Source organism: Tenrec ecaudatus, chromosome 16 (assembly GCF_050624435.1).
Source record: "Tenrec ecaudatus isolate mTenEca1 chromosome 16, mTenEca1.hap1, whole genome shotgun sequence".
In the NCBI taxonomy this organism is placed as follows: domain Eukaryota; kingdom Metazoa; phylum Chordata; class Mammalia; order Afrosoricida; family Tenrecidae; genus Tenrec; species Tenrec ecaudatus.
The window spans coordinates 60,088,355-60,102,647 of NC_134545.1; the positions used below are offsets into that span (position 1 = coordinate 60,088,355).

Here is a 14,293-nt window from a genome sequence, read left to right on the forward strand (position 1 = left end):
AACAGAGCAAACCAAGTGAAAAATTACATTATTTATTTGTATCTAAGACACTCGATAAAAGAAATGTTTCAAGTTGATTCATGTCTTGTAAATACACATTTTATAGGTACTTGGTACATCATATTCCCTTATAAACCATACAGAGACCCTATATATGAAATGGCATTTGATAGGCATATATATTTACCTAAAAATGGGTATAGTCAGAGTTCGTGGCAAATCTCTCTCTTTGAAAGACCAGATTAAAATAAAAGAAAAAAAGACCAGATTATCTGAGTACCATAATGCCTTGCCACCTTGCTCCCCACCCCAGCTCGTGCCATCAGATCGCTGGGTTAGGTTGTGGGACAAGATGCTTTGTCTGGCAAGAGACCCTGGCTGTGCCCTTTCAGCTACAATAATTTCATCTTCTTGATTTCGTGTTTCTTACTGTCATTTTACTACAGCACAGAGATATCCCAGATTACTTCATAAGGAAAGGGAACACATAATTTCTTATTCAATTGCAGAAGAAACTGCACAAGTTAATCTGATCACTGTGCGGAGGAGAAAATGTTTCCAATGACGACATCTTCCTATGTCAATTGATTTTATTACAGATGCCATCTCCCTGTGCTACATTAATACAGCTCTTTCTTCTTACTTCAAGGTTTTAATCTTAGGTTGTTGTGCTAACATTTTACTGGTTGAAAATACGTGCTGTAAAATCCATGGCCATCAAATTTTCCTGGGGACTAAAAATAACCCGTTCCTGTCAGTTAGAATTAGCTGATACAGAGGGTCAGAGCCTGCTCTGAATAAGCTCAAAAACTTCCTGCTTATGGGGCAGTGACCCTGGGCTAATAAAGCTTCTTTGCCTTAGAATGAGAGAAGGGTTCGCTGCATTCTATTCCTTAATGGCCAATACTGATTACTTTTGAAAGCCTTTAATACATTTCCCATATTAGACATGAACAGATGTCAGGTATGTTGCCAAGGGAAATTTCTTTTATGCAATCTTGGCTTGTTGTACAATAATAGCCCTTTCTCAACATGGGAAAAAATTACAGACCCAACTAATTTCCCTGACAGGGGAGAGTTACATATGTTTTCCACTTGTAGTTTTTACGACAAGTTTGCAATTTTGCCAAACCTGGAACTAATTGGGACCGTTTCCAAAACCGGCCCAATAAACCCCCAAAAGTGTAGAGTCATTTGCAAAGGCAGTCCATGATGGCTTGCTTTTCTCCGTTTTGGTAGAGGGTGGGAGCGGGGTCCGGGTTAGATTGCAAAGCGATTTCATTGAAGTTGCTTAAACACTTACTGTTTCATATCCTCCCAGTTTCTGAGCAGCTTGAAACATAGTCCAAAGGTTAACTGTTGGAGGGACAATAAGTATTTAGATAAGCATTGCATCAACAGATCGCCGAGCACTGTCAATCAAAACACTGTGTTCTGTTTTTCAATGAGAAAGATTTAAAAAAAAAAAAACAGAAAAAGAAATACTAACGTACCCCGGAGAATTAAGTTCTTAGGAAACAGTTTGCCAAGGGGCATTCAACAACAGGATATATTATTACCACTTAAAATATGTCTTATGAAACAGTCACAAAACTACGGAAATGGTTCTACTTTTAGGATAAAGGACAACACAAGTTTAGCTCTGTTGCCATCAACAAAGCAAGGAACATGAAGCTGGATGGGCCCCTGGGAAAAAAGTGCGTAAGATCAAAATTGGGCTTGGTTTTGTTCAACCCTTAGAAAGAAGGTGTTGATTAAAGGATAATTTAGAATGCTTCCCTGAGATAAGACATTTATTTCCACAATGAGTAAGTCATATCCAATCCAATAAATGATGACTTCAGTAATTGGACCTCTGATGGGCAGCACTATATTAAAGGCTCCTATCAGATTTCAATAACCACGTGGTGTCTTCCAATAACTGGGGAAACACATCCTTCAGACAGGAGGCGGAAGTGATGTAACAGATCACAGGGAGTTGAGAAAGACATTCATTCACAAAGGAACTGAGCAGTGAGACCAAACGGCCCGCGGATTTCACTGTGCGCTGATAGGCATACATACAGAAATGTGTATACATCAACATATACACTATAGAGCAGGTTTCTCTTTACAGAGTTTGCAATGATTTTGCTGCTAAACAACTATTCCAAATTGCCAGCAACCCTGCTCATTTGTACCAACTTCCAAGGAATATGGGGCTGCTATGAATTTGATTCTTTTACAAGGGGGGGAAATTGAACTTCAAGTAATTCCTTGGCAAAAGGAAATGAAGAAGAAAGCGAAAATAATAGTACATTTTTTTAAGAAAAAGGTTATTTGACACAACACGTTCTCAAAGCCTCATTGAACCTTGTACTATTTCAAAGCTATCAAGAGCCCTGCCTCAGCCTTGATTTAATCTGAACCAATGCATAATGCAACAAAGCTGTTCATAGTACATTAATTTTACTTCTATTTCAAGCAGCCAGTTTTCAGACAAACATTGTAATCATTCCTAGTTATATAAGTTTATAATGGCTGCGAGTGTTCTGTGGCAATCAGTGCCAATTGCTATTAGGTATGTAAATTGTTATGTAAAACATACAGGCTTGACATTCGTCATCAAAATGACACATGGTTTTAATCTAGGAAGATACGTTTGGAGAAAATAATATTTCAAGCCAGGGGCTCATCGCTTTGTGTGTCACTAAATCCAGACAGAGGCAAATATATATTCAATTGCAAAATCAGCCCAGGGTCTGGGTTTCTTCTCTTTTATAAGGAATTCTGCTCAGCTCTGCATGCCTGGCTCTCTTACAAATAGACAATGACACGTAAAATGTACATGTCAAAGCCGCTAAAAATAGGGCCCCTGCCCAAGCCTGTATTTCTTGTTTCCTCTGAAGCCAGATCTTTATCGCTGAACACATTTGGGTTTCGGGAATATGTTTTCTCTTTGTGGTTGTTTGTCCACCTTTAAACGGCCTCCTCTGAAAAGCAGCCTTTCACAGGCAACATCTGCGCCTGATAAAGCTACGTCATAGGATTATCTCAGAAGAAAGGCGTTGGGGACTTGCGAGATTGACAAAACAGAAAATGAGAAACTTTCAACATGTCTATTTCCAGTCATAATCAGTGGATTCGAGCCTAGAAATATCTCCCTGCAACTGCCCCCCAGAAGGGAACAATGTAACAGAAAGAGGCAGGAGAGAAAAGGCTTGCTTTGGACAACTTTCAGACTCAGGATAAACATAGGGCACCAGCCCCAAATTAGGATTTCAACATAATCCCTTGGGTCACCCCCCCAGCCCATCCCCCCCCCCCCATTCAATTCAAAGACTCAGAACAGCTGTGATGTCTCCAAAATGAAGACGAGTATACTTACTCTGTTTGAAACCTAAATAGGGGATGCGTTCTATTGGCGTCTTCCTTTCTTTCATGTATTTATAAAGCGCCACGAGGAAGGCCTGCTCATCCGCCCTGCACTCCTCACCGATGGACACCTTTGGCTTGTCTTCATTGGGGACTTTCTTACAGTTACTGTGGTTATTCTTTGGCTTGGTCAAGGCTGACCTGGCCTCACACTTCACCTGGAAGAGAGAGGAGATGCACATCGGGCTTCTGGACACCACGCACGAGCAACGCCCACCGCTCAATGGGAGGGCAGGCAGAAGTCAGTCCTTCCTGTTTGCCAAGAGCCCCGAAAAGACCTCGCTCTCTGGGAATGGCCTTAGACCCGGGCATAACAAACGTTCTGCATGGGGCCATGGCGTGAATAAAAGAGATGGGCTTTTAAGCGACCCAGCCACGACCACAACGACTCCACTCGTCTGGCGTGGTGTAAAAAACACTCATAGGCAACATGGAAACAGATGGGCACGGTGTTCCCCAAGAAACCCCTTTATGTATAGGAACAAATGGCCCGGGGGCTGTGGTTTAGCAACTTTCTTTAAGACCCCACAGTTATGTGGACGTGAAGCCAGGCAACAATGTTTGATCTGGGTGGGTTCCTTCTTCTCCTCCTTACAACCCTTGGACAAGTCCTGCCTTCCTAGGAAACAGTCCCATTCCAGGTACTTTGAATCAAAATGACAGGCCAGTCTAGTTCTTCCTAAGCAACTCAACTTGTTGATCCTCTCTCTAGCAACCTCGAGAAACAAAAGTGTGTTAGTGCCAGGAAATGCTGGCACCAGGCACAGGAGTAGGGTTCCAGCTGCCCGTGGCCCTCGGGCGATGCCCAGACACACAGGCCTCGGATGATGCCACATGAGAGCTTCTTGCTTGGGGGTCAGTTCTGGAAATACTAAACAATAACAACAACCAGCAAAACAACAAACACTTGCTGTCGAGGAGATGTCAACTCATGGTGCCCCTGACTCATGACGGCCCCATGTGTCTCAGACTAGAACTAGTCTCCATCAAGTTTTCATGGCTGCTTTTTCAGAAGTGCATCTGTTTTCCAAGGCACCTGGTGGGGGCAAAGGGGGGCATGGGATGGGGGTGAGGTGGGGTGGGACGTCCAGGCTCTTAGTTAGCAGCTGAGTGTATTACATGTTTGTACCACCCAAGGATTTGGGGAACGTAGATGTTATCCTGCCATAAGAAAGGGAGCAGATCCGCTGAAAGTGCCACTGAGAAGCTCCACGATTGACAACCAAATGGTGGTAAGCAGGCCAGATACTCTGCCTTGCACACTAGCCAAGAACACAGAGCTGGGCATAGCAGGCTGCCAGCCTAATGTTCCCTCCTCGCTGGCCATGTTCTCCAGGAGGCCTTTGATAGTTGTTAAATATACCACTAAGTTACTGAGCTATTTTAATTGTAAGAGGGTAAAGTACAAAGGGTCAGACCTAAGAGTTCACGCAAGCCCACGGGGAATGTGTACATTCCAACATTGTGTACATCGCCCTTCTTTACCTTCTCCCCACAAATCTTCCTTCCCAAGCACTGAAGCACATTAAAAGGTGCGGCTTATTTATTAAAGGGAGAAGCATCCTCTGGAAGGGCTTCCTTTATTGCTTATTCTCTCAAGTGAACACACTGGTTTAATATCTTTAGACTGGTCCTGGAAAGACAAAATTCCCTGCACAACTCATTGCACTGGGCCTCAAGGTAAGATTTTAATTTGCGAGGCACTGTGCAAATGGGATGCAAGTCCTTTTCCATGTAGATTTTCCTATTTACAGGATTTTCAAACTTGAGTGCATTGTACCATGACATTAAAATGAACATCTTGTAAAATGTGATGCTATCATTTTTCACAGCCGGATTTTAGGTTGTTGGGTCTAAAGGGCTAATGAAATGTATAATTTAATGGATTTTTTTAAAAAACCCATACAGTCACTCCAGTATCCATCTATATTTGCCCACTGGCCTTTTGTGAGCACACCCAGACCTCAGAGGTATTGTGGGTTTGGCTTCAGACTTTCAATATAGCAAATATTGCAATAAAGCAAATATGGCAAGTCACACGCATTTTACCCCCAAGGGCACACAAAAGCTACATTGACCCTTTGTTGCCGTCTATCAAGTACACAAAAGCATTATGGAGAAGTAAGAACTATTGTGGGAATGACCAATACGTGACGCAGGAACACGGAGGGAGCGCATACTATTGGAAAATGGCGCCCAGATGGCCTTGGTCAGCACAGGCAGGAGGGCCACGAGCCTTCAATGTGTACAAAACACAGTCTCTGCAAAGTGCAATGAAACAACACATGTAAAAAAGGAGACAAGCCTGTACTTGTCAGGTAGCCTGTTCTAAACATTTTTTGTTGTATGATCTAATTTCCAGCTCATCAAACTCATGAGGCTGATAGGAAGACTAGGCTTCAGTACAGAGAAGATGAGTAATGTCTATAAGACCATCCAGTTAATATGGACCGAGTATGAGATAGGGAGCAGATAAGGGAGGGAGTTTCCAACTTAGGAAGGGATTCTAATTCAACAACTGCTGTCAATTTGTTCTGACTGAAGTAGAATACCTTTAAAAAAACTGTTATTATAAATATCCTTATAAATCTGATCTTTTAACATTTCAAGAAATATCAGCAAATTATTGCTACAATATTGTATGAAGTATTACTAATTACAAGATGTCCAGACCCCACCCCTCCCCTTCCCCGCCCCAAACCTAAAGCCAGATGGTAGTTAGGGTGGTGTGGTAACTCAGAAAGCCAGGGCTGACACATACTCTAATCTTGGAGTCTTGTAATTCTAAACACCGTATGATGGAGGGGCTGAAAACATGGCTACAAAATCACAGCGAACTTGAAAAACGAAATTCTCAAAATGTGAAGTTAATTGTTTCTCAACATAACCTCCATGAGGGTCTACACGCTTAGGATGGTGCTGGCTCCGTATCTCCAACCCTTCCCCAAGGAAGTCTGTGCTCTTCAATTCACTCCCGCCCTCGAGGGGCTCCAATCGTCTTCCTTTGAAATATTCCTTAAGTTTGGGGGACAAAGTGATGTCGGGAGGGGCAGGAGCAGGGCTGTCAGGTAGATAGGGCAAGGATTTCCGGTGACATTCTCCTAAGAGCGCTGTGAGCAGGGGAACTGTCAGGAAAGGACAATCCCTGGGTGCAAACTTTCCTGCTATTTTCCTCACCCATGCAGTTTTCGACAGTCTTAGAATTTCTTCTGAATTAAGCACTTGTGATTGGCCTATGCCCTTCAAGAAAATTGATCACGACTGTCCCTTAGGAATCCCCAAGCACAGTTGACATACCCTTCAGGGGTGACCTGCCTGGAATTTAATGGGTCCTGCAGATCCCCTTCATGGGCCCAGCAGAGCCACTCCTTTGATGGGACCTCTTTAGGAAGGTACCCTCCGGAGACTAAGACAAGGGGGTCAGCGAGAGAACTGGCCTGCAGCCAGCTGTTGGTTTCAGAGGCGTGTGTAACCGCGTTTGCTTCGGAATGGACCTGAGCATGGGTGAGCGGGAATCCTCGTAGCAGTATTTTCTGACTCACCTTGCACTTTACTGAAACTTAATCTATTAAGTTGGTGGTCAAAATGCCCCTTAAAAAGCCTGTCTCCATTCTAGGCACTAGAAAGCATCAAGCTTAGAAATGTGAATTACATAGTATAATGTAAAACACAAAACTAGGTGGTTCCCAAAGATCCCGCCTTCCTGAATATATTGACCCAAAGGGCAGAGACTAATACTGACTGAACACCTACATGGGCTTCAGTATAGTGCCATAGGCCCTCCAAAGTCTACTCTGGTGTTCATCAGAATCCTAAAAGGGAGGACGTATTCAGTCTCATTTCACAGTAAGGACACTGAAGCTCAGCAAGGCTATTTAACTTGTCATAAGGCTAAGTAGGGGCAGAACTCTGGGTTTCGAACTCAGGTCTGCCTGGCTCCACACTCTGTTTTGGTCCATCTGAGCTGTGTATGCTCAGTTTGAGTTGTCTGTAAGTCATTTAGAGGGGTCATGGGGCAATTATCAAAATCATTAGGTCAAAAGCCCACTGTTACTGGTGGAGGAGGTTTCCCCTCCTTGTTCCGAGAGCTGCGTAACCTTCACATCACCTGCACAGAAACCCCCAAAGCAGAAGGAAAACTCTCTCTGTTTTTTCACATTGACTCAAAACATTCTCCACATTTTAGGGGAGGAGTTTCCCCAAATTACTGAATTATGCTCACGCAGGCGTCCATGGAAATTGGAGCCAGTCTTCCTGCAGGCCTTGGGAGAGCTGACCTTCTAGGTGGTGACAGTCAACGACAAGATCGGTTTCTCAGAGCCTGGAAACCACACCTGTTGAGTTCACGCTAAGTGCTTTGGAGTGTCTGAAGAACAGTACATCCAAGGGGGAGGGGTGCTAATTAAAGCGTCCACGTTTACCATTCTCAGTGAGCCCCCACCCAGTTGATATTAACCACATCCTGCCACAGGATTGAGTTAGAACGAATTTGCCCCCAGTCAGGGCATCAGATGTACCGAACGAGCAGTAAAGAAGCTAGACACTTCACATCTATCTGGTCACTTATTAGCTAGGTGGCTCCCAGTTTGTCCTCAGTAAAATGGGAAGGACAACACCTGGAAGGGGGGCAGGGGGGGGTAAGTTCTAAGGATGGTGGAAGGATAACATTTGTGAAACATTGAAAGTATGTTTGTGATTTAAATTTTTAAAAACCACATTTGTTGATGTTAGAAGAGAAGCCACCTGTCATGCATTCAAGGGGCCCAGATAGTACTGTCCAGTAAGCTTTGGGCTCCTAAGCTTAAGGTGGGCAGTTCAAACCCGCCAGCCGACCTGTGGGAGAAAGTTGAAGCTATCTGCTCCCATAAAGACTCGTAGTCTCGAAACCCTACTTAAGGGTCACTATGAGTCAGAACTGACTAAGCAGGTGGTTTGAGTTTGGGTTCTACACGGCTGACCTTGGGAAAATACTTAGGGGATATGAGAAATCATGTGTCCTCATCCACACAGGTTTCATTTGAGACCCTTGGCCAAGAAGATTCCTTTTCTATAGACCACCATGCAAACAAGCCAGAACCCTGGATCTGCTTATAAGCAGGTCCCCGAGAAAGAGCAAGGCTTGGACACAGCCATGACATCTTCAGCAATCTCCTTTATATGCACCTGTTGCCATCAAACTCCCCCTCCATTATCAAACGGGGTCAGTCAGTGTTGGTCTTCCAGTTGTCATTGAGAGAGAAGGACCTGCCAGGGGTGACGGGCTTCATTTGCTTTTGCACTCCCGGGCACAGCAAATCCAGCAGACGGACCCTTACTCTCAGATCTTCGCCGTGTGCTGCGGTGAAAGCCGTCTTTTTCCAGAGTGAGAGATGCTGGTGGTGGCATGTGCGACAAGACGGTCATACAGGTCTTGGTCACAAAGTTAAACCATTGACTTTCTTCTAAAAGGTTGCATCCAGCTCAGCAAATGGTCAGGCGGTCTCTACCGCAGCACGTCAGGAGAACACTTTAAGACTCAAACAACTCTTTGATGTCGTTCTTGGCCCCACACTTGACTTGGTCCTTTCATGGGGTTTTTCATCGCCCTGTTGGTGCGGACAGTTAAGCCCACCATACTTCAAACCAGCCAATCGTCCCCTTTCTAGGGGAAACCGTCTTGCCAGAACCACCACAAACGATGACATCAGTATTGTAATCCACAACTTTGAGAAGAGCAGGGTGATTCGACCAGTTCTCAGAAGCTGCAGGCAGCATAATCCAACCGCATCCACCACTGAACACCAACAACGGGGAAAACGGCCCTGGTCTTAGAAATGATCCAGGCTTGACTATTATTTTTCCTTCGGAAGAAAAGTCAGTGAACCTCAACTATAGCCCATCTGGACAGCAGGCGGCTGTTGGCTTCATTTTGAGGGCTTGAGTGTGAGACCTGAGCTCCCTTCCATGGCAAGGAAGATTGGAGGTGCTATTGCTCACATGAATTTTACGAGTTTCATAAAATTCCCCAAGGCCTGCTTTGGTAGTGACTCCAAATGACTTGGGAAGGAGCTTCCTCTTGCTGGGCTCAGGTACAGAACACTGTGCAGTGAACACATGACACCATCCTGAAGGTATGAGGCGGGATGCCAACAGAAAACATCACTCGTGCAAGCTTGGCCAAATGCTGTAGTCTTAAAACTTTCTCACTCCATTCTGCAGGATCGTGCAGGAGCCTGCACACCACATCAGAGGGTTCTTGCTGACATCCTTCAACACCCAAGTCAAAGGTAGTCCTAAGAGGTGTCGTTCTTGGGGGTCCATGTGAATTCACTCCCAGAATGTTAAAAGAGCATAACAAACATAGCTTTCAGCAAAGGCGGATTTGCTTTTAACAAGAAAAAAAAATGGAAAAGACACAGTTATTTGTTGATCTCGTCTTAACTTTCTTCAATCGTGGAAGAAGTGGAAAACTCTTAACCCTAATATCTTCGAGGTTCCCCATGAGACCATCATATTGGAAGATGAGGTTTTGAGACTGTAAATGTCTAGGGTTTACTTCATCGCCAGGGGAGGCGAGTACTGTGGACAAACATTAGACTGTCCATCCGTGACTGGGTTCCTGTGTTTCTGTGTAAGATTCTTCCACATTCTTCTCATGCTTCATCAAAATGCTTCTATTTTCAGATGTTTACTCCACGGATCTGGAAACCTGGTGCCAGTTGACATGTGGTCTTCAAATTAGGGTCTAGAGGAGCGACTGCTGGCTTTGTCACAGAAACAACACCCAAATGCTAGCACCCGCTAAATGGAACTGAGGACATTTGAGCCAAGCCCACAAAAGTCACAGGAGATAAGTCTAAAAATATGAAATGCCACTTAACCCTTCCTGGTGGCTAAAGATTTCAGGCATGCACTCTCAAGATTCCAAGAAATGTTTTCGCAAATGCAGGGACCCTAAAAAACACAGTAGAATTTGGGCTTGTACTGGCCATCAATAGAGATCGTTTTAAAAACATACAAATACATATGTCTATATGTATCTACGAAGGGCCTTCCAAAAGTTTGTGGGGCAACCCCATCATCTTTCAATTCCTTTATCCTATAGACTTTTTGAAGTCCCCACCCACACATGTACCATATATATATATACACACACATTATATATATAACATATATACACACACAGCCTTTCTATGTGCCTTTAGTTTTACTTTAGCAATACATTAGAGGTGACTTTGAAGAAGCAGAAGTAAAAAGATCAATTCTCACCATCCCCAAGTTCATTCTCTGATAATCTCTGAAACCTATTTAGAGGAGTACACTCAGAAAGAGGATGGTTCGGCCGGTCTATTTTTGATCTGAGCAGAGTAAACTATGTCATTGTGTCACCTACTATGAAATCCCAAGCCTCAATGACGTGGGCGCTTAATCATCTGTCCTTTACCCAACAGGCCTAGCTGGGAGGTGGGCAGTCTTTCTGTTGACTAATCATAATGCTTATGTCGCCCCAGATACACCCCACACCCTGGGGGAGGGGAGGGGAGGAGCTGGGAAGAGACACAGCAGAGAGCTGCAATACCAAAGTCAGAATCGCAATCAAAAATTGCCAGCAAGACACATGAGCAAAGAGATATGGCAGGGGTGAGGGGTGGGGGGCTGGGGAGATGCGGTCAAATGAATGCCATGGAATGAATGACTGTACCTTGGCAACGGCTTTGCCATCGGAATTATTGTTGGAATCCTTAGTGCCACTGAATGAATCTCTTCTCTGTGGGCATGATTTCTTTTTGCGTGGTCTGCCTTTAAGATTTGGCGCTGAAAACAAATGGAGAACAATTTACAGACATTATATTTGTATGGGTTTCCTTTTAAAGACCTAGCATCAGACCGTGTAGTTCCCAGTAATCATGTGGAGAAGTGTACAGACTGGCAGGCAAAAACCTCACTTTTATGCCTCCTCCGTGAGATCGTGGTAGATGATTCATTTCTGCGCTGCATTTCCCTAAGAGAATCTATTACACTTTAACGTGCCCAACCAATATCAATTAAACAAAGCTCTTCATTCTAAAGAATGACGCCAAAGAAAATGCGCTGTCCTGTCTGAGAAAAGAAACATCTTAAATCGAAAGACAACCCCAAGCCAGGCTCTGAGATCATTCTTGCTTTTTTTTTTTTTTTTTACTTTGGATTCTGTTTTCAGAAACCTAAGTGATACGCTGACCCAAGACGGTATCGTAGGAAGTAACCTATGAGAACATCTCACTCGGAAAGTATTTGGAGACATCAAATTATGTGAGAGATAAGGTGGTCAGACGTCTATTTAGAGAAGCATTCACAGCAACAATCTGAAAAAATAGCCTCGCGTGTATTTACTAATACCGCAAGCAGCAAGTTTCAAATCTCAACCAATCTGGCAGATACATTTAAACCAGCACGCTCTCGATTCTTTTTAAACGTATTGGCTTATGAAAACCTTGAGGGCTATTTAAAATTATTTCCAAAGATCACACCATGGAAAGGCTGATTCTGGCGGGCTTCACACTTTTTAAAAACTGTAGATAAGATGCAAATCAAAGTTCTAGTTCATCCTTTATGCTGAGTTTGATATTCTCATTCTCTCTCTCTTTCTCTCTCTCTCTCTCTCTCTCACACACACACACACACACACACACACACCCACACACACACAGCTGCTGTTTATCATTCAATATTCGGACTTCGGGATCGACTTTCACATTGAACTTCATCAGTCACCCAAGTCAAGCAAAACTTAAAACAAGCCAACGCTCCAGCCAGCCAGCGCCTGAACAATACCAACCTAACGAATTACATCCCAGCCAATGCATTTGCAACCCTCCCAAAGTCACCACACTTGTGTTACTATTCCGTTCGGGTCGGATCGTGACAACGCCAACCCTGAACAACCCAAACTCGCCTGGCTGCTGTTCATCTTACTTCAGTCGCGCAGTGAACCCGGTGGTTTCGGGGCATTTCCCATGGCGCTCATTTCACCAACGCAATTAATCCCACTCATTTGCTCTTCTGCTGCGAATGGCCACAGCGTGCCCTTGGCTGATAAAGCTCAGCAAAGCGGAGCTGCCTTTAGGATCGCAGAGGCCGAAGTTTCCACGGAGCGCACGCTTTCCCTCCCCAAACCTCTCTCCTCCCAGCTCCTCAACATTCCTCCGGACCAACATCCCGGAGAGCCAGCGGGGAGTGAGCAAAGGGGAAGCAGCTCCCGAAAGCAAACCCCGCGCAGAGAAGAGTGGCGCTTACCCATGCCAGTCGACCAACATCTGCCTGACGCTGCCCGCGCTCACGAACGCCCCGGCCTGTGACCGCGCCGCCGCCGCCGCCACATCCCTGGATGTCAGCTTTCCTCCAACTGAGCGCGGCGCGCCCCGGCGCGCGGCTTACAACTCCCTTCCCCCCGCGGCTCCATTACTCATGTAAACACGCCGCAGTGACTAGCGCCCAGAGTGTGTGGGATGCGCGCGGACGACTTCGCTGGAGTTGCCAGACTGGCAGGGAGGGCCACCTCCCCTCGCGGGGCTGGTGATTTCATCCGGCGTGTTTGTGGCTCCTGACCTCTGGCCCCCTGGCACGTGTGCCCCGCAGCTGCCACAGCCTGGAGCCTGGGCGTGGACCCGGTCGCCTCCAAGACTTGGGGTAGCACAGAAGTGTTTCCACAGAGGACCTAAGTGCTAAGACTTTAATGACTGGCAGGGAAGGGAAGGGATGTCCTTTCCTGTCCCTTATCAAAATAATAGCCGAGCAGCACGCTGGCAGAAGCGAACCGCTTGGGCTAGGTTGCTGGTATTTCGAGCAAAGGAACAAAACAATAGTCGGAGAGCCTCCGTTCCAAGACACAGTACTGGGAGCCCCTCTTTCCTCACATTTTGGGGGACAGCATGTAAATGTAAAACGCGCTTATTTTCCAGGAAAAAAAAATTCATATCCCGGAGAGAGAGAGCCAGCGAGAGGACAGAATGTGCGTTGAGCATGCAAGTCTTAAAAGGAGACAAAGATTGCAAGACCTGACAATCACTCATCCCTAAATCAGATCTGCTTTCTCCATTCCTTGACCTGTTTTCAGAGCCCAGAGAAGCAGATGGTCTTCCGCAGCAGATTCTGAGAATCACCCATTTAGAACACAACTTAGACTCTAACTGGGAGTTGAGCCGGGGTGGGGTGGGGTGGAGTGGAGAGCCATTTGCTCCTCATAAGGCAAGTCCCCTGGTATTTCAAGTGTGGCGAGGTAAATCCCACCAACTGCTCCAGGCTCCAATTCAAGTACGTCTGTGGTCACCCCTCTAGGCTCTTTTTTCTGACCCTCTTTGAAGGCATCACTTTATCCCTTATAATATAGTTGTGTTTGATAACTGAGCATCATACTAGACGTTCAGGGCACGCCCCTTCAGGTTCCTCTCTCGTCTGTCCCAGGTCCATACACAGGCGCAGCATTGCATTATGGGAATTTGTTGAATGAGCAGGTAACTAATGGAAATAAAGACGCCCACACACGCAGCCTTCATTTCCTCCTGAGCTGGGCCGGCCAACCCCACGATGTGGTATTCTTATCGCATCGGACATTTGTAAAACGGTATTCACCTTTGCTATGTATTTTTCAGAGGAGGCCTGCTGGCACTGTGGAATTAGCATGGGGCTGCTAACTGCTAGCTCGGTGGTTCAAATTCACCAGTGGGACTGAGGGAGAAAAACGAGGTTGTGTCCTCCGATAAAGATGTACAGTCTCAGGACCTCCACATGAGTCAGAGTGGACTTGGTGGCAGTGGTGGGGTCGCTTATTCTTGCACTCTGGGAATATAAATCAGGGACTTGAGCTTGTGGTGGGAGTTAAAACAGGACAACAAAGGCCTTTGGCTCCTGGGTCACGATG

General features: G+C 45.4%; 1 protein-coding gene across 2 annotated transcripts in view; it reads right to left on the reverse strand.

Moving 5' to 3' along the window:
• The window catches only part of ARID5B (AT-rich interaction domain 5B), a 198,182-nt gene that overhangs the window by 36,910 nt on the left and 146,979 nt on the right, over nucleotides 1-14,293 (reverse strand). Inside the window, exons 1-4 of one of the 2 annotated variants that reach the window (XM_075534831.1) lie at nucleotides 12,670-13,063; nucleotides 11,096-11,208; nucleotides 3,368-3,572; nucleotides 1,304-1,356 (exon numbers count right to left, since the gene is read on the reverse strand). In XM_075534831.1, coding sequence (XP_075390946.1) covers nucleotides 1,304-1,356; nucleotides 3,368-3,572; nucleotides 11,096-11,208; nucleotides 12,670-12,673 — 375 coding nt within the window. In that variant the 5' untranslated portion in view covers nucleotides 12,674-13,063. Of the gene's footprint in view, nucleotides 1-1,303; nucleotides 1,357-3,367; nucleotides 3,573-11,095; nucleotides 11,209-12,669; nucleotides 13,064-14,293 lie in introns of those variants that run through there. The other variant, XM_075534830.1, reaches the window with a different exon arrangement.